The 24365-nt window shown below is 35.9% G+C and overlaps 1 protein-coding gene across 5 annotated transcripts in view; it reads right to left on the bottom strand.

Moving 5' to 3' along the window:
* LOC126901907 (transcription factor AP-2-epsilon) overlaps positions 1 to 24365 on the bottom strand; it is a 95165-nt gene that overhangs the window by 9278 nt on the left and 61522 nt on the right. For 4 of the 5 annotated variants that reach the window (XM_050678851.1, XM_050678857.1, XM_050678843.1 and 1 more), the window contains 5 exons: positions 12463 to 12912; positions 6381 to 6554; positions 5163 to 5217; positions 3088 to 3247; positions 1468 to 1586 (listed from right to left, as the gene is read on the bottom strand). In XM_050678851.1, the coding sequence (XP_050534808.1) occupies positions 1468 to 1586; positions 3088 to 3247; positions 5163 to 5217; positions 6381 to 6554; positions 12463 to 12912 (958 nt within the window). Of the gene's footprint in view, positions 1 to 1467; positions 1587 to 3087; positions 3248 to 5162; positions 5218 to 6380; positions 6555 to 12462; positions 12913 to 19872; positions 20322 to 24365 lie in introns of those variants that run through there. The other variant, XM_050678867.1, reaches the window with a different exon arrangement.

Raw genomic sequence — 24365 nt, 5'->3', positions numbered from 1 at the left:
TGAACGTGATGTACCCGTTGACAGGGAAATCAAATGGAATTCATGTCGGACACCAATGAAATTAACAACATCACATATATCAAGTTACACGACACGCGGTTCAAAAGTTGGACGAATACGATTAGCGTAAATAGACAACTATTTAGGTTGAATTAAAAAAATAATATTCATCACATAGTTCGTTATGACTAATGTCACTAGGTTGCACACAGAAAACGTGTATGATATGGAAGAATTTGTTGTTAATAAATCGTTAAAATCTTTCTGTATTTCCACAAATGCGCCGCATCGTTGTGTTTTCATTTATTTTTTATACTACCACACTACTACTACTACTACTACTAGAGGTCATTGTTGTTGTTGCGGTCTGTCGACCGAGTGCAGTAAATCAAACGATTTTGCAGTGGTCGCGACACCTGTTATCTCGTGCACTGCTAAACACCGGCACCCGTACCAGTCTTGAATAATATATGTCCGCACAGTTATAAAACGCAAAGTCAAACAGTGAAAAAACGTTAACACCTCTAGGCACCGACGGTATCCGCGATACACCGCCGATTGTGTTGTCTCCTATGGCAGCTACTTCTTCCCCTCGTTGCGAATTCTGCTATCCGCGTTCTTCGTGAGTTAAAAAAACAACACACGAGCTCGGATAGTATCGAGCGATTCATAATCGCCTATAATCATTAGACTCAGTCTTAAAGACATTCAAAATAGTTGATCGTGAATATTGCCGAAGATGACATTTTTCGAAAGAATGTCAACGGATTTCCTTAAAATACGGGCGTCGAAAACCCACACAGTTATCTCTGATGATGTCGAAATGTCCAACAGTTTTATTTTATTTTCACAAATTTTTATTTGTTAGTTCCGGTTAAAAAACAGTTGCGGGTCTCTGTATGTGAAACACTACGAAATAATTGCTTCATAACGTCAGACGTGCTGCCAGCGAAACGAACTCCAGAAATTTTGGCACAGCAACGACTAGGAGGAGGAGAACGCGCACGTTTCGCGGCGGAAGTCGTTGCGGAATTGACCAACACGACAGAGTGCAGTAGAATGGCGTCTGGTGCGATTTTCGAGGAGACCGTGGAATTTAGTACGCGAGATTATAATTTATAACATTGTGACTGCCATTAGAATCTCGATCGGCGCGCAGATAATATTATTATGGCAACGCAAAATAACACAACGATAATCATGCCGTCTATCTGTGCGACCAACTCATTGTTTCCGCATCGTTATCTGAGCGTCGATGACGTCAGCCGGCCGTAGATTTATCCACAGACTCCGACGCAACGGTCCGTATCGATGTGGGTCATCGTCGGTCACCCAAACGACGGCGACCAGATAAGACAGTTGGCTTATTAAATCCCGTATAACGGTACGTTACACCTCTATAGGAACTGAACCCCGTACTCGAACGGGCATGGGAAACACTAGCGAGTTTCACTGAAATCGACTTACCTTCGACGAGGGATGTCAGTAACGTCACGTTAGCAGCCTTTCTGCGGCCCGCCGGCAAGTTTAGGCCGATCTTCTCTAGTTTTTCACGTAACAGTCGACCGCCGTTTTTGGATTTCGCCCTGTGAATCACATAAATTCAGTTAAAAACTAACATGGTTTACCGTTTTTTGAATGCGTACAGAGCTTTTCGATTAAAACCCAGCAAGAGAACACGTTGTAACAAATTATATTTTATGTGGCGTAACACTCGTTCGTGTCATTGATAAAAAATACGAAACCACGAAGAAAATAAAAAACCAGTCGAGTCCACAATTACGCCGGTATGCGTTTGTATTGAGTATCGTTTACAAAATACTATGCAAACCAAAACGCGTTTTACATTTAACGACATCGAAGCGGACAGCCTATTCGATTCATTAAACGAAATACAAACGTTTTCTCTCCCACCGGTCGTCTCAAAACGAATACATTTTTTTTTTATAGACGTGAACCGCACAGGACTTGTAATTTCTTACGGTTTTTTACCGAACCTATTGGCACGACATGTCTCGCGATACGCACAGTAATATGACGCGTGACCGTTACGGCGATAGTATCGTTCCAACGGTGTCCGCCACGGCCCTCCTATCATCTACAATATACCTGATAATAATAATGCCATTATTATTATTATCAGCGGTATTATTATTGTAGGCGGTATCTTTACACGCAAAATCCACAGGTGGCACACATCATTTATCACTGCGCGGCGACCGATATAAGCAGTTGTACACGATTAGTGATTACGCATTGTATCCAACGCAGACGAACCGGCGGCTTCGACCGATTTTCTGTATCGCAGTCGTTTCGATATATTATTGTTGTGGACACGGCCCGCCGGACGGTCAAAGGACAATAATTAAACGACGAGGACTTTGGAAAGTACCATTAAGTGTCCTGCGATATCGTGTCAACAGGCGTTTTCGACCGTAGAAACCTTCTCCGCCTTTGCACTGGAATTATCATTTTAGAGCCCGTCATAAAGCGGCCAATGAATTTATTATTGCGATTAATAAGGACAAATGACTCGAATATTTAAAATTAATAATACTCTGGTCGTTAATACGAAGAAAATAAAAATAAAAAAATGGGAACGCCGCGTTTTTTAGAGTTGTTTCGACGTGATAAAAATGTTCTTCGTATGTTATAGAGGAACGCCTAGAATTTATCGTTTGCAGTGTAGTCGACGCGCTCGTAAAATGTTATTCGAATCGATCTGAGAGTTTAATAAATGTATTTTTTTATTGTAATCCCAACGGCACCGGAGCGAGCGAATGCAGTCAAGACGTTTAACCGGTAGGAAGGCGTACCGAGCAGGCACACGACATCACTATCAGCGGAGCGGTCAAGGAGCGTGTAACCGATTTCAGGGAAATAACGCAGTCGTTTTCACTTTTTAGTCTTTTCCCGACGCGTTATCTTCTTGTGATCCGCTGCAGCATGCGATTACCGGTTGGTCACGTTTTTTCGTGTGAGCAATAATATAAATATTTTACGCGGAGAAAACAAAAACCATCCCAACGCCACGCACAAGAGTATCGATACATAAAAAAAATTGCCTATCTCAAGTACAGTTCTTACCTTCTGAGCACGCCGCCCAACAGAGAGGCGTTTAGACATTCGGGTGGCGACAGTCTGCGCTGTACTTCGCCGACAGTCACTTTGTACTTGGAAGTAGAGCTGAGCAACGATAGTCGGCCGGGAACACTGCAGAACACGTCTGAAGGGGTGGTGGACATACCTGAAATCGTAAAAATTAAACTTTAATTTAAATAAATAACCATCACGATGATGTTGATATTAATATATAAATATGATTTTCCCAATGGTAACGTCATCTTTCACGCATAAATCTCGGCAGTAAAAAATCACTGTGAATACGACATAATTTTGGCTAGTTTGCGTAATTCGATTCCCTCGTTAGTGAGCGTCCGTTTAAGTATTGATTCGATAAAAAAATATTTAACAAAATATGCAACAATGGAAAAAAGCAAAATGAAAAATGCTTTCTCGGTAACACAACAGATGTTTGCACTAGGGCCCGTACGCCCCCCCGTCAAGCATTCGCACACCCAAAATTAGCCGGTGTGATGGCTGGAGACCGGTGCCCGTATATGAAGGGCCCCTGTGCAGTGTTTTTCTGGGACGTACCCGGTAGACGCCCCAAAAACACGACGACTTGTGCACAATAGAGGTGTGAAAAATCGCGGTGGGAAGCGGAAGTTAGGTGTTAAAAAAAAAAAACAAAATGTAAATCCCCGAGCAAGACGTTGTACGCGCAATTATTGTCGTTCGCCAAAATTATAGGTTACGTTTGGGGAAGTTTGATAATAACGAGCGGCGGAGTTTTGCATTTCCGTTGGACGTGTGTACTGCTATTCATAATATTGTTATTATTATTATTAATACTTGTGTAACATGGTGCCGGTGTTCGGCAAACGTGATTATCGTACGGTCTGCGGTACCTCGTACGGAGCTTTCGGATGGTTCATTAGGAGAGGGCATAGGGAGGAAAAAAATTCATCATTGCGACTTGACGGCGGTCGCGCAACCGTCACGGAATCACGTTCGACACCCCTTTTTCCATTTGCCCATAATAATCGTGTAATAATAATATTCTCTCGTCGCCGTCTGCGTCAACACGCTCAGAGTCGTATATACATATTTTTTCCACGACGTCGCGCCCCCTGCCTCCGTATTGAATTATAAACGCCAGCGAATATCGTTAAAATCACAGGGACCTCTTACCAGCCCATGTGTTTTCGTATGTGTGTATGCAATTTTCGCGGTTCTAACACATCGCCGGAGGGATAAACGGCGAAAAAATGCCGGTCGTCGAAAAGCTGTTCGAGCGGAATGCACCTAATATATTTGATTGCATTTAATCGCGTTTAATGAAATAATTATGCCGAATGGGTTTGTCAAGTTCGAAAATTACAAAGGGAGTCTCTGGCGAATAGCGTTTTTTGAGATTGCACCTGGGAACCAACACTTTGGCCTCGGGCGCCCTTTTCAACGGAGGACCCTTCTAATAGTAAAAAAATCGAATATGTGCACTGTCAGCGGGTTGTCGAACTTTATATTATTGGCCACGGTGATTGGCCAATCGACGACATTTTACCATGAAAGGGCAATCGGACAGCATTTACCCTGTGACACTAAGAGAAGATTTGTATCATTTATCGTTACACGGACATATTTTTGGGGCTATCTAAAAGCAATGTTTATACAACCTTTTCATTATTTAGAACGGAGAAAACCGCCAAAAAGTATTGGCAGACTAAAAATAGTTCAGTTTCTGCACAAACAAAACATTGAAAACCAAAAAATAAATAAATTTTGGCACGTTTCAAATTTAACGGGCAACACAAATATTGACCTTTCGGAGCAATAAAGTGAACTTATTGAGTAGGCGTTTGTGACGAAACGTGATCGGTATTTTGTGAAGGATAACTAAGTATCTTTGGGGTAATTAAATTGTGATGCAAATACGATTAATAAAATCGAATAACGTGTAAAATAGTCGCCGATTGCTCAACATGCAACACTTGCAAATATTTTAACGATACATCATAAAAATATTATTACACTATACAGGTATTAGAGTAACGTGAAAAATATTATCATAAGAATTATATAAAAGTATCCATACTTACGTTTCAATAACGGCAAGTCGCTCATAAACGAACTGCTATCGTCCACGTTGTGTTCCTATTGAGAAAGAAAAATAATATTATTAAAAACTATTTTATTACTAAATTGTATCTTACTGTAGCAGCTACTGGAGTGATCGTGAGTTTAAATCGGTTACGGTACTTAAATGCGATTAACTACACGTTACAATATTAATACCAACGATAATAATTATTATTATTTGGAAGACATTAAACGGCGACCCACACAACCGTTTGAGTTTATATTCTATATATTTTATCATTATATTATTTATTAGAACTAGATTTCTTAACGAGTTTTTTGAGGGCATTCGATTAAAAACGGAGCACAAACTTTATAATATCATAAAAAACGGGAGCCGTTCGCGCAGTGGTGTCCTTGCAGTGTTTATGTATACACAAACAAGCGACTAGGGCGGGAGGTGTGTCCGATAGAAGAGTTATTACGAAAACGCAGATAATTTCGTTGCGTTTAATTGATATCGCCGTACGTGTTCGTTTTAATCTTAACCACAACAACAACAACGTAATAGCCTACTCATGTAGGTTTATATATTTTAATAAATGGAAATCTTGACCGCTGTAGAGAACCCGCTTTCGTTTGGCGACTTGTGACGTTGATTGACCGTTTTTTGACCAAACAACATGTCATTATATTGTTACTGCACTTACTCAGTCGGCCATTCGAAATTAAAAAGCGAGTTGGCAACAACCCTCTGCAGGGTTCATTATATTGCTGACCGGGGAACAAACGGTCAACATAAATAAATATTAGTGCTGGGAAAAGATTATTTGCTAGAAAAAGTTCAAATTTTTTAAAAATAAATCTGTACGTTATTTTATTCTGCCGTCCGTTCGCTGCTTAATTAATGTGGTGGTCGCATGTCAAATTCTGTATGGTCGTTGTCGATACACGTGTGAGGTGTTTACCATTCAACGTAACTGCGTCTCGTTAATCACAAACACCCGTCAAGGTAAGTATCGAAATGACGAAATTAAAAATGAAGAATTAAACGGATATGGGAGTTTCGCGTGCAGTTCACCCCCTTCGTAGGGTATGGCACGACGTTAAGGCGTGTCAAGGCACGGCGTGCAGTATTTAAAACGTACCGGTTACATTTTTTTAGCAATGTAACTCAAGTCTAACCACTGGTATACATTGTACGTGTGTATTTTCAATTGATATCTTATTGTACGAACCTGAGCTTCTTCGACCACGCTGGACAAAGCGTTATGTAGGACCAGCGAATCCTCTAGGCCGGGGTGTGACTGTACCAAAACGTCTCCTCGGCCACGGACTCCACCAACTCCGGAACCGTAATCACCACCACGGGACCTGCTGCTTTCGTACGGGAAGGTAGGATGCATGTTGCCCTGAAACAAATAGCATGAACGTCAAAAACTACCGGTAGATTTTCAATAGTTTTTTTCGAACCGTTTCATGACAAATCGCAATAATGACTAAATAGTGTATCTATTTTGCTCGTTAAATAACTATGTCTAGACTTAAACGCGCAGAAAAAGAGATCGTGTATCGATACAAATAAATTTGTACAAGCCGATTATTATGGCCGTCGAACAAATCGTACATTTTCTATTTTAGTACAGTTGAGATCAAAGAAACACACACANGTAGGATGCATGTTGCCCTGAAACAAATAGCATGAACGTCAAAAACTACTGGTAGATTTTCAATAGTTTTTTTCGAACCGTTTCATGACAAATCGCAATAATGACTAAATAGTGTATCTATTTTTCTCGTTAAATAACTATGTCTAGACTTAAACGCGCACAAAATGAGATCGTGTATCGATACAAATAAATTTGTACGAGCCATTATTATCGCCGTCGAACAAATCGTACATTTTCTATTTTAGTACAGTTGAGATCAAAGAAACACACACATAGAGAACAAGAACTGGTAATAATTTTTCAAAGCCATTTGCATATATTAATTATGTCTCTCGCGCACGCGGTAAACGTCATTTTATTTGATTTCGCCTTATACACAACACGCATGTAATATATAACTACGAATACATACACATATACACGTTTATTTTTTTTTTTTCGTATACGAGGCCTCTTATAATTACGGGTCTTGTAACCAGATATGGGAGAGGTCCCGACTCCGGTGCGGCCGTCGGTCGTTACACGAAGGCGATCACTGTTGTTCGCATAACCTAGATATTCCGGATCCCCTATTCGATACACACACAATAATATATAAATTTTTTTTTATTCCTATGGTGTTTGTACGCGCGCACGAGTATCGATAGTAATAATTATTGTTATTAGACGTTGCGTATGTTGAAGTCGATGGATCCGGTCCCGTTTAGCCAAGCCCAAATCAATCCTGAGCCGCTTTTGCCGGTTCACTACCGTTGGTCCTCGTGGGCAGGATGGTAAATATACGCGTACAAGTCTTTTTAATCGTCCAAAGCAACATTCCAAGCATAAATAACTGAAGGGAACTTGCCGCCGTCAAAAATCGATTCGATCATATGTGATGGCAATGTATACACGTAGACGCACTTGTCTACGTGTATGCAATACCCGAGAAAGTTTTTGGCAATAATAATTTATTTACTTGTTCTCTCGGTTCAATAACCCAACAGATCTGGAACGCACAAAGGCATACACAAGAACTGTCACCCCGACAGCTGCCGTAGCGCTCTTGCCATCCTCGTAAAAATAAATACTCAATAAATGATTGAAGGATTTCCATTGACATATAAAATATGACGACCGAAAAACAACCAAATCATTATTAACTCGGTTGTTAATGTAATAATCATATGTATCTCGATAATAATCAAACATATAATTAAATTTTCTACAAAAATATTAACTTAACATAAGTCATTTGTGAGCACTTAGCAAAATGTTATGCACTATACTAAAGTCTTATAGGCTAATGACGAGTGTCCAGCTGCGATTTCATATATTATCGTGTAACGAAGATATCTTTGTTTATCTGTAATAGGTCATAAAAATAATAAAAAATCGAAGGTGGTATTTATTGAGCGATAAAGTGTGGCAGTTAGAAAAATGCACAATTTTTACGATGTTATCGTGACAGAACGCCACAGAGAATCAAGAGACGAGTGAATGTAACTCGATTAGCTAAACAAAAAAAAGCAATGAAAAAAAACGACTAGGATTTTATAGAAATAAAATTTACAAAATACATAAAATGTTCAGATTAAATGTATTTTAAAACGTGTTTTGTTGGAGTGTTTAATAATAATAATAATAATAATAATAATAGTAGTAATCCTATAGATATTTTAATAAACTATAAATAAAATAATGTAATGTTCAGTCTTTAATACTTGGTCTTAAAACTTAATGTAATTTTCAAATATTCCGAAATAAGTCAGAGAAACTTAAAGTTGCAAAATATTTTAATATAACAACGAAAGTATTTATTTTTTTAATAACACAAGCGCTGGACACTGCGAATAATATGTTTCTTCGTAAAATAATAGAGTTTATTATTTTAACAACCGACTTAATAACGTTATTCGTTTCAGATTAATAAATTTCGCGTGTAAAAATCAAATTTAATTTTCTGGAATGCAATATCGAAAACGTGTACACTAAACCATTTTGTTAATATTAACGTTCTTCACTGTGTGTCGGTCAAAAATTTGATTAAAATCCGCTGGAAAAATTGAATTTCTCATTTTTGAAAACATTCCAAATCTGTACCATGTTTGCATTGTAATAACAATAATTATAATAAAATAACGGTGGTGACGACGACGATGATGATATAATAATAATAATATCATAATGTTGGAGAGAAGACAATGTTATATGCGTTAAGCGTCCGGAACCGCTACCCCTAAGACTTAATATAATTAAAACGTTAGGAATTTTGGGTACAGTGGAATTCGGTTGGCGTCCAAACGACGTGCGAGTAGAGCGGACGGGAAAGCAGAATTTGTCTTATTCTCTTCAATATTGTTTTTGCATAAAGCCGTCAGTCGAAAGCTTCATCGTTAAAACAAGTTACAAGAGTTTCTCATTAAGAAACTATGTAGTAGGTGAGAAAATAGTCTTGACAACGCGTTTTATATGCCGAAAAAGATCTTATTGGAAAATTTGTTGATGAAGGTGTTTTTTTCATACATGAGTGTTTCCCGATAAACTTTTTAATTCTCTCTTGAATTACATATTAGTGTAATAAATTTGCAGCAGTAAAGATGAAGACTTTAATTACAATTACAAACAGAAAAATAGTTTTTTTTTTTTTTGAAATTTATATTGATTTTGGGATAATTAAATATTTGAAGACCGTGTCCTGGGTGAGGCCGAGTAAAAAAGAGGAATAAGTACAGTGACGGTGGCGACCACACGTCGAGTGACGCCTACTTTTCACGATGAAAGTGGTCGATTCGATTTCCTCGGATCCATTAACGCCGTAGCAACGTAACACTGTCAAGGTATCAGGTATTAATTATACGTATATCGCTCGTTAAAAAATAACCTTACAGTTTGCGCATAACAATATTACGCGGCCTAACTCAATTTTAATTAACTCCTGTATCGATGGCTACTGCCGCGGTTTCTTACAAGAGCCTCACACTAGTACCCTACCAGTTTACTGGATAACTGTTTTTCCTCAAAACAAGTTTTTTTATCAGCGGTGAAAATTATCTGAAAAATACCGTTTCTCGAATATCATTAGGATGTGACTTTTATCAGTAAATTTCTGGAAACATTTTGTAAAACGTTAAGTTATTTGGAACCTTTCTGAGACGACATTGATAATAATTATTCGTGCAAAACTTTAGAGTTTACGCAAGACACTCGAGTAGACGTAGTGTTTTCACAAATATCTTATAATTCCTCAAGGTATTTTGAAGTGACAACGTATCTTTGGCACTTGCAGTGGCGTTTATTGATTTATCCGGTACGCGTAGAATGTTTGAAAGATACATACCGACTTGTCGAATACCTCAAGTTTTGCGTGCGAACACGGAACAACAATAATAATATTGCAACACATAAAATGGCCGGTAACGTCGTCAACGAACACATTTGACCCTTAGCCGCGGCATTCGTGATAAACTTTACACCATTACTATTACGATTAAATGTATTAGGATTATAGATATTAAACATTTGTCTTGTACAATACATGCTTATAAGCCATGCTCGACGTGACCCCGCAAACTCTCTGGTGTGACATGCATCGCAATCGCCAGATGAGGTTAAACTCAAAAAAAAAAAACAGTAATAAATGTAATTCGTATAAAACAAAACGCCTAGTGTTTTTACTCTCGTTAATCTGGCCTCTACTAAGGAGGGGATTGTGTATGGAAGCGATGACGGATACAAAGTGGAAAATATAAAAACGTTGGTCGTATTTGTTATTTTATTTTTCCTTAATGGGTCAAAGTCTCGATCATGGGGGCCGGTCGGGTCACGTTTCTTCGGTGGACATAACATATTAGTGACGTCTGTTTGGCAGCACACTTGCAACGATTCCACATACCCATTTGTATACGCGAAAATATAATAAATAATTCACATATATATATATATATATAATACACCGAAAGGCGTGGTCTCAGGGATGACATGCTAGCTTGGTCGACTTCAAATATTAAACAAATAAAAAATAACAAAAGGATAACGATCGAATAAGTAATAATTATTGTTAAAGGAATGAAATACATAAATAATATTAATTCGGTGTCATTAAGTAGGCGTAGTCGAGTGTTAGGTACAAAGAAATCGCTGTTTCTTGAGCTGGTAATTTATTTCTAAGAATTATCCAACATTAATATAAATTCTATTCTAAAAGTTTTATTTTTTATATTTTTCAAAATTTTATTAAAAATATCTATGGATTTTCGACGCACTTTTGTATTATAAAAAAAATCACATGGTGTCGCTACGGGAAGTCCTGTGAATCACATTTGTTGTAACAAGCGAGATTGGCTAGATTAACTCGGTCGCGTCCACCCTTTGGTGCAAAATACTTCACATATATCGTCCATCTCCTTTTTGGACCACCCTTTTCGTATGTTACTTTATTAGACTGCATCAGACAAAACTTGAAAAAAAATTGATGCAAAGTATGACTGGTCATGTGTAACCTATGTAATCACGCCTATTGTCAGTATAACAGGATGTGTTACTGAATGACTATCGGACCCGCATAATATGTTTTTACTCTGAGGCACGTATTCGCAACACCTAAACTCCGATTTTGGATTGATTGAATCAGAGAAATTTGTTCATTAATGAATATCAAATAGCATGGCCTCCGCTTGTGATAAGTCATTAAGAAATATAACCTAACCGCACCGATCGAAATACCAATACTGTGCATTGATCTATGATCGGTGAGAGAATCGATAAAAGTGATGACGAGATCGTGTACAGTTTTGATCGTGATGGCAATGGTCGGAATCAATTCGGATGTCTCTTTAAGCGAATACAAATTTCACGCGTTGAACGAGTTCGTGACAACTCTAGAACTCTTGTAACCAAATGTCTTGAAACATTTATATGCGCAGGTACTTCATAAACCATTACACGAAGGACATACTCGAGTTTTGAAGGGTTCGATAAAAGCCAAACTGTAAGATCGGATAAGATACAAGAATATTGAGACAGTAAATGATGTACGTCTACACATTATCAGAAAATAACTGAATATTCGTCGTCACCTATCACATCACAACTTTCAAAGAATTTTTAAAAAAATTATTTATTACTCTGAATTTATTCCATTGGAATGCTCTAGAAGATTAGAAGACACAATTAAACAATTAGTTGTCACATAAGGAACTTGAACTAACACTTTAGATGGAATGTACAACGAATAGAAATGAAAACAAAAATACCGCAATATTACTCAGATTGAGCGGAGAATTTAGCTATTATCGTGGAATGTGATAACGACGTGTGGTTGTGATAAGTAACACAGAACTAGAGAATTTTCAGTATGCATCTACTTGATTTGAAATAAAACTTAATGCGATTGCTTTATGCTTAATGCTTATTGCTATACAATCAGTAGAAACATCATTAATATTTTGGCATTACATAATATGTATGAGCAATTTTGTGTTGAACTTCAGTCATTTAATAAAATAAAAAATATTTAAATTAGATAATTAAATTTAAATAAATGTTCATATAATATTACTATTAAAAAATAGTTTTTTTTATGTGATTTAATTTTTTATGAATTATCGTATCATTACTGCCATTTGTTGTGGTAAAAAAAAACATTGTTATACTGATTCACGCAGCTTACCACGTGTATGGAATCGGAATCGGACCGCCTCAGGGCATCATGCCGTTGACCGACAGACACAGCAGCTACGGTCAGCTGGTTGTAATGATGTGCGGCCGCGGCTGCCTGGGCGCTCTGGTGAAGACTGTTGAGCGTTTGGGAGTACGGGTCGTTAATGTAGTCCATTGCTGATGGTGATGTCGCGTTACCAGTGGACGGCTGATGGTGGTGATGTGATGGTGGGAACGGTGGTGGAAAGTACGGTGGTTGGAAATCCTGATGATGTCCCATGTTGGATCCAGTGTTGGTGGGCGTCGTGTTCCGGTGATGGTGATGGTGGTGATGATGGTGAGGGCTGAACGGTGACGACCCTCCACCGCTTCCACCACCACCCCCTCCGTTTCCTCCTCCGCTACCACCACCACCGCCTCCGCCGATCGACGTGACTGCACCATGTCCGGCTAGCCGATCCTGCATAAAAAAAATTTCAAATTAATTTTGAATCAATAAAAAATACTATTTAGTAGAAATTAAAAAAAGGAAATTACACAGGAATATGAATAACAGGTTAATAAAATACAAATACAAATTATAAAGAGTGATTTGGCATAAGATTAAACGAAAAAAAAAATAAAACTGTAATTGATATTATCAATAAAAAATTCCTCGGTTCATTAATGATACTATCTTTAAACTCACGTGCCCCGATGAATTCATTAAAATTACTTGTGTAACTAGTTAATAAACTTGCATCTCATGTGCGATTCTCAATGCACTTAAACGTTTTTATGATCAATTCCTAACATAGATTTATCGCCAATATCGTACTAACAGTAATATCTGTTAATAGACTATAATTTGATAGCCGGTGTGGTTTACGTTAATTATGAAATGTTAAAAATGTAAAATAATTTGTCGTTTTAGTTGTGAAATTTACATAAAATCGGCATTCATTGGTAGCATAATCGTCTCAATATGTTGCTGGTAAAAATATCATTGTCAGAATGAAATTTTAAAATTCATTCGACTATTTTTAGTAAATTTTCATTACAATAAAGTACAAGTAACAGCAAAACTGCTATAAGAGTTTTACTCTATAAAGGCGTTACATGTGTTGTAGAATACATGTCTTGGCCGACAAAAGGTTTTAACAAATAATACGTGCGAATTTCATGTTTGTTTTTTGCAAAACAATGAGATTTCAAGTAAAGTTTATCCGTTTAAATCTTTTGCGATTTTCTCTATCCTAGAAAGATCTTCTTTCACGCTGCGGTGCTTAAACCAACCGAGCTATTTATTTTTTCTTCCATATTTCTTCATATCTTTTAATCGAGCACGCGCACACTTGTATCTGCCCACGAGCTATGCGAGTAGCTTTTTTTCCAGTGTGTTTTAAACGAAATAAACGCAAATCTAGTGGGAGAATGAGAATTGAAAAAACAAACCGAGAACTCGTTACGAATAGGAGGAAAATGTTTGTTCGGAATCGGAGTGCTATGATTGATGAGTTTTGAAAGTAGCTAATAATATCATATTATATTCTGTATTGACTTTGGAGGTTGGTCAAACAATAACAATGTGTCGCGAACGCTGCCGGTTTTCGACGGCTGGAGTGTATTTATTTTGTATCAAGTGCATCTATACATTTATCTCACTTATATTATTATTAACAATAAATATTATGTAGGCAGTCGATTTGTTCTGTTAGGACGACAATAATACGATACGTCGTGTGCTCGTTAACCGCACTGAACCTAAAATACCATCGAATAATATTGTTGCACCATTAAGTGTAAATAATTCGCCTACCCGATACGTGTTTACTTTGATGGATCATGCGCGTTTTTCTGATTGATCTAAAACGTTCGATAAGAAATTTACGATAATTATTATGTTTGTTCAAATCACTTAACGAGCAGCGGACGAGAAATACTTTTAAAATACGTCCGATTTTCTAACATGATCGAAATCGCATTCCATTCGCTGGGAACACTGTTAAACGGGCAAAACTAATGGCCGAGACTTAGTGTTGTTGATCTATTAGGAAATTGATAAATATAATGTTGAACAAATTTAAATAGTTTAATATGCAAATTCACAATTGGATTTTACAAGAAATACAATTCGATATAACAGAGCTCTTCATAATACTAATGTCAAACAATCCATCATTTTTGCATTATATGGAGAAGTATTATTTTTCTACTACCGAATACTGCAAGTCTTTTTTGATCGTATCCGTCGAGCTCTTTGTCGGTCCAATAATTTATAAAATCGGTTCAGACTTTGGTGCTTATTTAGTAACCCACATGAGAATAATATCGGCGCTACTTGGATTTTCGACGACAGAATTAAGGAGTAACCGCAGATGCTTAAATTAAGTGTACACACACACAGGTGCGCAGCCACGTACCGCTCTCTATGTTGTCGTTAATTAATGAAAATGTACTTTTTTTATGAAGGCCGTATAAGAGCGAATTGTGCCGTTAAAATATTATTCGGACACACCTAGGCCGAGGAGTCTGTTCAATAATTTTTTTTTTTTCCATAATGAACTACACACACGAAAAAATGGCGGCTAAAGATTCATCTTTTTTACTTTTAATTGAACATAGAAAATATATGCGTTTGGCCGGTGATTAAGCGATTATCATAATATATACACGCAGCTGTAGTAAAAGCTTTATTACGTTGCGATCCATCAAAATTAAAGAGGTCATTTAGTATAAGACGGGTCATTTTAGTCTTCAACTCTTGTAATATACAAATATATTGAGGATTTAGTACGGTACATGGTGTCGTTATCTGAAGACGCCGTAGAAGATGATTCGAACGATTAACACGAATAAGTCTGTAAAACTAAAAAGATAATAAAACATTACCCGCGCGGTTCCTATAACATAATAGTACATCGGTAGTTTTATGTCCCATCGAGTTGACCGGGCAAAGATTTATGGCAAATATCGCTGCAAAGAGGCAAAGTAGAGAGGCATGTGATTCGAAAAGTGCACACACATCAGTCGTGCCGAAACGACTTCTACATAGTAATATAAAAATATTACATGTATATTCTGTCCGATGGTCGCCAAGAGTAGAAAAAAAAAAAAAATGCGTATACCCTTTTAGAGTGAACTACTCAAAAATAACACAATGTAATGGTATGAGGTCCCGCGCACATCCTCTTAAATGCATTCTGGTCCGGCCGACGTCGGGTTACTAACAATAATAATTATTGTACATTAGACAAATTATACATTACATGTATACGAATCAAACGGACCGGTTTTAAACGACGCCGCCACAGAAGCACCACCAGCTAGTCTTTTGATGAATTGATCATATTATAGGCATAACACATATAAAATAAAATGACTTAACGATAGAGAAAAAATATTCAACTACCGTTGTTTTACTTAAAGCGCTGTAGGAAAAATACGTGTCTTACTAAGGAGGGATGCGACTTGAGTATGACAGATTTGCGCGCTGTATTTTTTTCTCTATTAGCAACTAGTAATAGTACACCGGTCGGATAGAGAATTTTTTTTCCCTAGTAACGTAACATTAGAAATTTTTTTTTATCTATACAGACCACACATTACGGTCGACGTGTCGTTATATTTTTTTATAATTTAAATTTTTGATAAATTTTACAGATTACAGACCCGTGCGCAGATACGTTTATGAATTATGAATCTCACGAGCTCCGACGAGATCTCGTTACATATATTCTAGTAAACCAGTTCGCTTTTGATTATTGTCGGCGATAATGCCACGGTAAGTGGTAGTTGTGGTTAGGCGAATCACTTGGCCAGCTGTCAATGGAGAGTGTGGCAGTGCTCGTGCGATAGAACCATTTAAAAACCAAAAGTAAAACAAATATTAATCACGGAGAACGGTAGTCATGTCGAGTCAAATGTGCGCACTAGAACACCTTTTCGTTTTAGAGTGGACATGCCAAAGATAATAGAAAACGGTCGTTTGAAAAGTGAACAACTATTTTGAGTGTACAATAATAAAAAAAAACATGAAACTACTGGTCAAATTTCTGAGCTGTTCATATTCTAAATGATTAACATCAAATACCAATACCATGTAATATGCAAACCAGTAGCCTGAGAACAACGGTAAAAAACACCCGTGGTCAATAATTAGTGTCAATAATTGACTGTAAATTGAAATTAACACAACTGCGCGAGCTTGTAAAGCAAGTACCCTTACGGCGACACCTTAAAGAAATGTTTCTAGAAATTTATTTTACGGTAACAAATCTGTGCGCGCCAGTTAATTAGTTTTCGTCTAGTGAATACAAAACGCAGGCAGCGGTCATTACCCGTCTTAGAGCATGTATTTAGAACAATAATAACGGGCGGCTTAGGGGACGTGGAAAAATAGAATAAAACAAAAAATTAATTGTTAGCGCCGCGTTCACTCTTTTATGGTAATTTATTTGTAATGAACATTGTGTACACGGTTATTATTTATACCCAAGACTTGTACAAAAGATTAGCTGAGAGTACGCGCCGTATTCATTCTGTTCTATGCGTGAGCTCGGACGGACCGCATCGGTGACCTAATGCTGGGGGCGTACTAACCGCCGTCTCGGGCATCGGGTAAAGTGTTAAACGCATAGGAAAAAATTCTAAAGTACGGGCGGAATTGGCCGGCTGCGAGGCCGTAACAGCAAAAAAAAAAAAAGGACTCGAGAACTTTTCGCATTCTATTATGGCTTAATGGCCAACACAGAAGAACACAACCGGTTCTTTCGGTTCGCGGAAGAAACGACAAAATAAACCACTGTGGGAATTTATAATATTATTTTAAATGAACTCTCATCGTGTCCTATGCTAATATGATTTACACTTATTAATAAAATAATAATAACCAACTAACTAGTCGCTAATTTCTTATTGCTATGCGACAAAATGTACCAGCAAAACTAATCAATAGATTAATAGACACATTTATAAGGTAATGTACACGAGATACAAGTTGGTCAACGGCATGGATGTTTTTTTATGATAAAAGTTATTTACCCATCATTATCGTAGTGTATGTATAAAAAGCACATATTTCAAACGAAAATATGAAATTACTGAAATGTATTCCTCAAATGTGAACGTTGAATAACAAACGGTTGTGAGGTAACTGTAAACGAATCATAAGTAACACACCTTACCACCACCGACCCTTTCAAAGTTTACACAATATTACTGTATAACACAAAGATCACAGTCAAAAAGTTATTGTAAACACGGTTTTTACTTTGGCTATAGTCAAATTAATAATTATTGTTATTATATACACTCGTGCGTTTAATAACAGTCAGAAGCTATCGTACATCATACGAGGGGCGTACTTGGGGGGGCCAAAAAATCGAAATCAATTATCAACTCAAGCCGAATACAACTAATCGCGACCGGATTCTTCTATTCAAAAACTAGTATGTTCGTAGACACAAGTTTTAAACTTTTTACAACGTCGAGATATTGTGATAGGGGGAGGAGTCGGCCCGTCACCAATATATTCATAGGTGTTATTATCTTATGACCACTATGAACGAATACATATTTGCGTATGTTGCAAAAAAATATTAACTGGGTAATTATTTATGGGTATAAAACGTGATTGTGTTTTAAATAATAAATTCAGTACACATACAAACTCCCTGAAACCGGATAAGGGGCGTGATCTCCATTAAATTTGTTTTATTGCACATTAAAAAACGTTTATTATACTCTCAAATGTTTGTGCGGCTTTTGGGTTATGACACGATGAAATCACGTAACATTATATATAAAAAAATAAAATCATATTTAGATTGATGTACTTAACGGCGTGCGAGAGCGAGCAAAACTTTGAGATAGCAGATCTGAAATTATATTATAATTGGGAACCTACCGCGACGCGACGTAGGTTTAAGTCGCTGTCCGTTTTGCATATTTATCGTTTGATCACAATGTAAACAATGACATCAGCGATAATGTTTGTGCTCTATGGACAGATCGATCAAACGGTTTATTATATTTTTCTCAAGCATATGTGTATGTATAAATGTACTTTAGCATCCGGTTCTATTGAAAACGGTTCCAGATTAAAATAAAAGATTAGGTGTAGTTTTTGGCTAGTTTCGCCCAATTGGACACATTCGATTAGTTTTTTAGAAAAAATTTCGATGGACATCGAGATAAACACTGTAGTCATTTAGCTGTGTCGTCTGAACGTGACACCTTTGGGTATTTGGTAGCGAACAGCGGGTAAGTTCGCAGTGCTACAGCTTCTGCGCAAAGTAATTACTCCTTCGCTCAGTAAACATCTTTGACCAGGAGAAGTTATTATTAATATTGGAAAATGTTAAATCTAGATGTGGTTTCATATTTGTTAGCATGCGTCCGGTGAATTTATAGGCGAATTACGATAATTTTCCAACACCGGTCCTGTACGACGATTTGTCTCTTTCCAGCGATGGAAGTTAAACATACACATAATCGTACACGACAACAAACATAATCAACGCGTGCCGACTACAAAAAATGAGTAAATTATTACAATGAGGCATTTATTTATTCATTTTGAAATATATTTTCATCCGAGACGCATTATCAACAACGGGCGGCCAAGTGCTAATGACAACAAAAATAAAAAATATATGTTTGGCCTAACTCCAACAGGCCTTATCCTTATACGATTCTCTGTTATGTCCAGTCGTACGGTACCTGACGTTCGGACTTGTGCAACGGAAGCGGCGGGACGACAGAAAAACACGCGAAACGGTTGCGTCGCTATCCTTTGTACTGTCATAAACACATAAATAACTTATGTCCTCTCTGTTGGGTTTCAGTGGTTTTTATTTTTTTATTTAATCGATCATGGACGTTTATCTAAGAAGAATCTAATAAATGATTTGATATGCGTCTAGAAGAGTCGAAAACGTGTTAATAGAAAACTTTTCCAATAAACTTCAATAAGACGAGTTTTGATAGGAATTTCTGAAAAACATTATAATTTCGAAGAATTCTGATAACACGAACAGTATCATTAAGACGATAATTAATATTTACACGGAACACTAATCAGATCAATTGAAAAAAAAACTGATAATTTAATAAATTATACGACATTGCAAATCGGATGTTGTACGTTATTAGTTTTCTATGAAAAAATGTGAGTTAATTTAAGTCAGAAACATCTTGACCAGCCGTAAGCAGAAATTTAATGAGAATTTAACAGCCAAAAATATTTGCATCACGTGTAATAATTTCATCACGGGTAAATGAAATTAGCATATCATAATTATTTCCTGGGTAATTTTTATAAGCTACTGGTTTTTCTAAGAAATAATCGTAGTCTAATCTTTACGCAGTAATAGTAAACTCATCCAAAACAAAAATGGTCATGTACTACAGTTAAAATATTGACTATAATTGTCAGTACCTCCATAAAATTGTTCATGTCATACTGGCACACCGCCAGCTTCGTTGCCGTGGTAGTCACTTTGCGCGCACTTTATGCAAAATAAATGGTAAAAAAAAAAAAAAAAAATTATCTAACGAACAAATTAATTAAACGCACTTCAACAAACGTCAAACTTTGTACGAACAGCGGACGCAACGACACATTCGGAAAAACGCACACTGGCACTTGCAAAGGTTGTGTAGTGTATATTTTCACACAATTTGATGTGTACTTCGGTGAAGATCACTCGTTAGATGGGCCCGACTGATAATTGTTTAAACGAAACGGTGGCGTGCAGACGGACGACGCACAGTTAGTGTGACGGGTGTAATAAGTACGACGACGGCAAAGGTGCCAGCAGTGACGCGATCGGTATCGGTTGTCGGGGTGTGCTTGTCCGTGGGGCCGCGTGACGACTGCCGGTGTGCCGCTCGCCGGCTACCTAAACGGGAGCGCGCGGCGGCCGTGCGTGTATCCGCTGCTGGGCCGTCCGCCGTCGCTTTGGTGGGGTCCCGGGTCCACCTAGCGCGTATCCGGGGTCCCACCTTCCGGCGGGACACGGCTCGACGCGCACGCGCAATTGGCACACGACAACAACTTAAAAAATACATTAATATATATATATATATATATATATATTGTACATACAGATAAATTTTTACAGTAGCACTCAGTGAACATAATCGAACTAAAGTCTTAAACTTGTCCAAAAAGTCCAAACTTGAGAAATTCCTAAAACTGTTGGTACACGTAATCCAAACAATTATAATTATAATTAAATTACTTGTATAATTCTCTAGAACAATTTGTGTCAGAAATTTACACGTGTATAATTAAACACTAAGTGTAACTTGACTCGAATATTAGGAAAAAGACAAAAATCGTGTGGTAAAAAAATCATGAATTTAGTAATTTTTAAATATGTAAACTTTGTTAATAACAGCCATTCATTAAAAAAAAAAAGTGAAACTAAATTTAATTTTAATTTTATAGCCTAAAGCAAAATCCAAAATATCTGAGTACTTTGATTCGTATAAATATATTAAAATATTTTATGGTATCCGTAAAAATAATTTGTGATATTATCAAACGAGAAATATAAAATTCTATTTAATTAGTTTTTTACAATGCAAAATGTTGTTGGTGAATAAGTATGTAGAAATTATTAATATTTGTATTCATAAATTTATTAATAGTTATTAACTCATATCGGTTAAAAAAATATTTAATATCTTATTGCAATAGACAGTTTACGATAAATATTTTCAAGTAGTGATCCAACCTTGAGATCTGTTAAATATATAAAATAATAGTTATAAAATCAATCTAAATTTAATAGTATTTCAATACCAGTATAATTAATTTTTCAGTAGACAATTCCTTATGAAAACAATTTATTAATTGAAGGCTATTTATTTAATATTACCATTCAATAATATGGTAATACCATTATAATAATTACAAAACGGATCATTTGAAATATTTTTCGAATTAATGGAAACTCATTTGATTGACTAAACAATAATTATAATTATCACAAACCAAAATTAATATCCATCAAAAAATATTGAAAAGAGTAATTTAAATACTTTTTGTTGTAATTACAAAGTGATTATCATGTCAGACATTAATGTGTTACTCTATACTTAAGTATAGAGTACACACCGAGGCTCGTATAATAATTTCCTCGTTTTGTCGTGTTAGAAAATATGACAAGCGATATACGTGTTGGATGACTCGAATAACTTACAATTATGATCATAGTTCAATTATAATTAATACTAATTTTATGTGTGGTAATTTTTTACTTAACGTTACAATTGAACGTTATAGTTCATTTATTTTAACTAATCATAAAATCATATTTTAATCATTTAAAATAATGTAAAATTTATATTTCTATAAATATACAGACTGAATATTTAGATATGACTCACGCAATATCTTTAAAAATATAAAACATTATATAATTTTTTTTTTTTTATCAGAAATAAATAGTATTCTATGTTCTATAATTTTTGAGAAAAAAAATTTATATTCTATTTTACATGCATGTTTAACTAACTTAAAAATAAGAAAACAATCTAACTAATAAAATGACAGGTCGATAACAACATATGAACTGATATTTTAAAATATATTAGCATTTTTATAACAAAGTGGGAGGAGTAGTGCGGTTTATTAATGCGAATGGTAAAAAATAAACCAACACATTAGTACTTAACTTTCAGTCTATTTTCTAATAAAGAGTCAATAACTTTCAAAATAGTAACCCAAAAGATGTTATTGAACAGTCATTTTCTTTGATGTATCACTTTAATTTTTGTAAGTTGTTTAAGTAACATGCTTCTATTTGAAAAACGAAATTTGATATAATTTTAAGGAGAAAAGAAGAGGATAATTGTTTATTTTTTAATTAAAGAACGTAGAATACTATTTCTTAAAAAAAAAAAAATTATATTATCTCTTATACTTTAAAAAACATTGCGTGAGTTATATTTAAACAATCACTTTTATTTTAGCGGTTTTCAAGTCCTCTCTCCATTTAAAAATTTTGTAAAATGTATTACTTGCTAGGAGAATTTAAAACGGTCGTTGTTAGTGAGTATTTTTAGGATTTGGACCCCCCAAAATTAAAATGATAAATTTAACAAACAGTAGAAGCCTGTGATAAATCAAATATAAGTGTACAGTTGTTAGAAACGAGTTTTTGGCGCAAGATAAACGAAATAAAAACAATATTAATGCACCTATGTGTTTAACTTAGAAAATTTATAGTAATTTGTAAATCACACAGCTGGATAGTATTATTGTAATTATTTTTTTACACGGTATACACCGGTACAATATGTTGTTCCCACTTTTTAAGTGTCACAGTAAAAAATTTGATATTTTAATAAATTCTTATTTTTGCCCTTAGCTATAATTTAATTTACGTTGGTCATTGAAAACGATCAGGTAGTAAAATGTTAAACACACACACAACAAGTTATTAGAGTTAAAAACAAAGTATAAAACAGTTTTATCCTGGCGGTGAATTTTATTAGATAAAATACAACCAGTCGGATTAGTCAATGAGACCAGTGAATGAAAAAAAAGAAGTATTATCAAGTATAACATTTTTTATTCTGTCAAAAAATTGATAAGATCATTATTTAAAATAATTGGTGATTATTTGATATGAGTGAAGATTTTTCACCTCAGGTCGTTCAACTGTTTACGCGAAATTAATGTAAAGAGTAAACAAATATATTTTAACACTTACTGGAAATGCACTAATGAATGAGATGCGAAAAGATGTTTTAATAAAATACAAACAGACGCAATGTGAGTATTCCCTACCTGCACAACGTTTTGATCTATCGTTATGCAGTCTTTCATTAATTACTTTTCAAAATGAATTTTAAGCCGTTCAATGTCATATGGGGCACGTGTCTCATAAATAACATTTTATCTCGAGTGTTATATTATTATAGTCACAACATTACAATATATTTTTTCATAACAGTATTTTAAATTAGAAAAAAATAATATGTTAATGTATTGAGACATCGAGTCAATCGTTGCATGTTATTGATGATGAACAAATGAGTTGTGTACTATTGACCAGTTTTGCATAAATTATCAATCCTGTACATTTTACGCATTACATTAACACTTTAGGATAACAACGATGGGGCTGCCTTATATTTTTTCTTTTAATGAATTACCATGACATATTTTTTATACATATTTTAGTGGCCTAGTGCGTGCGTCTTGTCCACAATCGTCAGCTCGTGATGTTATCAGCCACTCATAAGCACACGTGTTATTTAGTGACTGATCTCAATCGATTTTATCTTAACATTGTTATTGCGTAATCATTCAAACAGCATCGTATAGTATCGGTCAGTGTTGACAGTCTTGATACACGTTAATTCAAACTTGGGGGGTAGTTTTGATGACATTAAATTACCACAAAAAACTACCTCCTTAAGCTGTTGACCTTTTAAACGATTCACTCACGTTCCGATCACGATTTACAGCGGCGGCAAAAGATCATTATACTCTTCTGCGGCCGACTGCCCGTCGCCAGCATAGCTAACATTATAATATCAAATGGCGCCCGACGTTAATTAGCAGATTATTATAAGAGAAGAAACGGTAGCAGCCGACCTGCGGTGCAAAAACAACAGACGTGCGAGCGTGCCCGAGGTGGTAAAAATTCGATTTCATGTACACGCGGCGATGAAGAGCTATAAGAATTAAAAATCATAAAAAAACAAACAGCGGCGGCGGTGAAGACACAAAAAGTTATACATGTAGAGGATCATGTATGTATTGATATTATATATAAGACAACGCGGCCTATTGAACGGCGGTGGAGGTCCAAGGAACAACACAAGCTTATAAACACCTACGTGCATACGAGAGATACAATAGAATTGGCTTCTGTGTGTGTGTGTGCTACGAAAATTGATTGAAACAATGAG

Source organism: Daktulosphaira vitifoliae, unplaced genomic scaffold (genome assembly GCF_025091365.1).
Source record: "Daktulosphaira vitifoliae isolate Bord-2020 unplaced genomic scaffold, ASM2509136v1 Scaffold_1, whole genome shotgun sequence".
Lineage (NCBI taxonomy): Eukaryota > Metazoa > Arthropoda > Insecta > Hemiptera > Phylloxeridae > Daktulosphaira > Daktulosphaira vitifoliae.
Note: the sequence above shows the minus strand (reverse complement) of the source record. Positions and strands in the feature narration are given on the sequence as shown.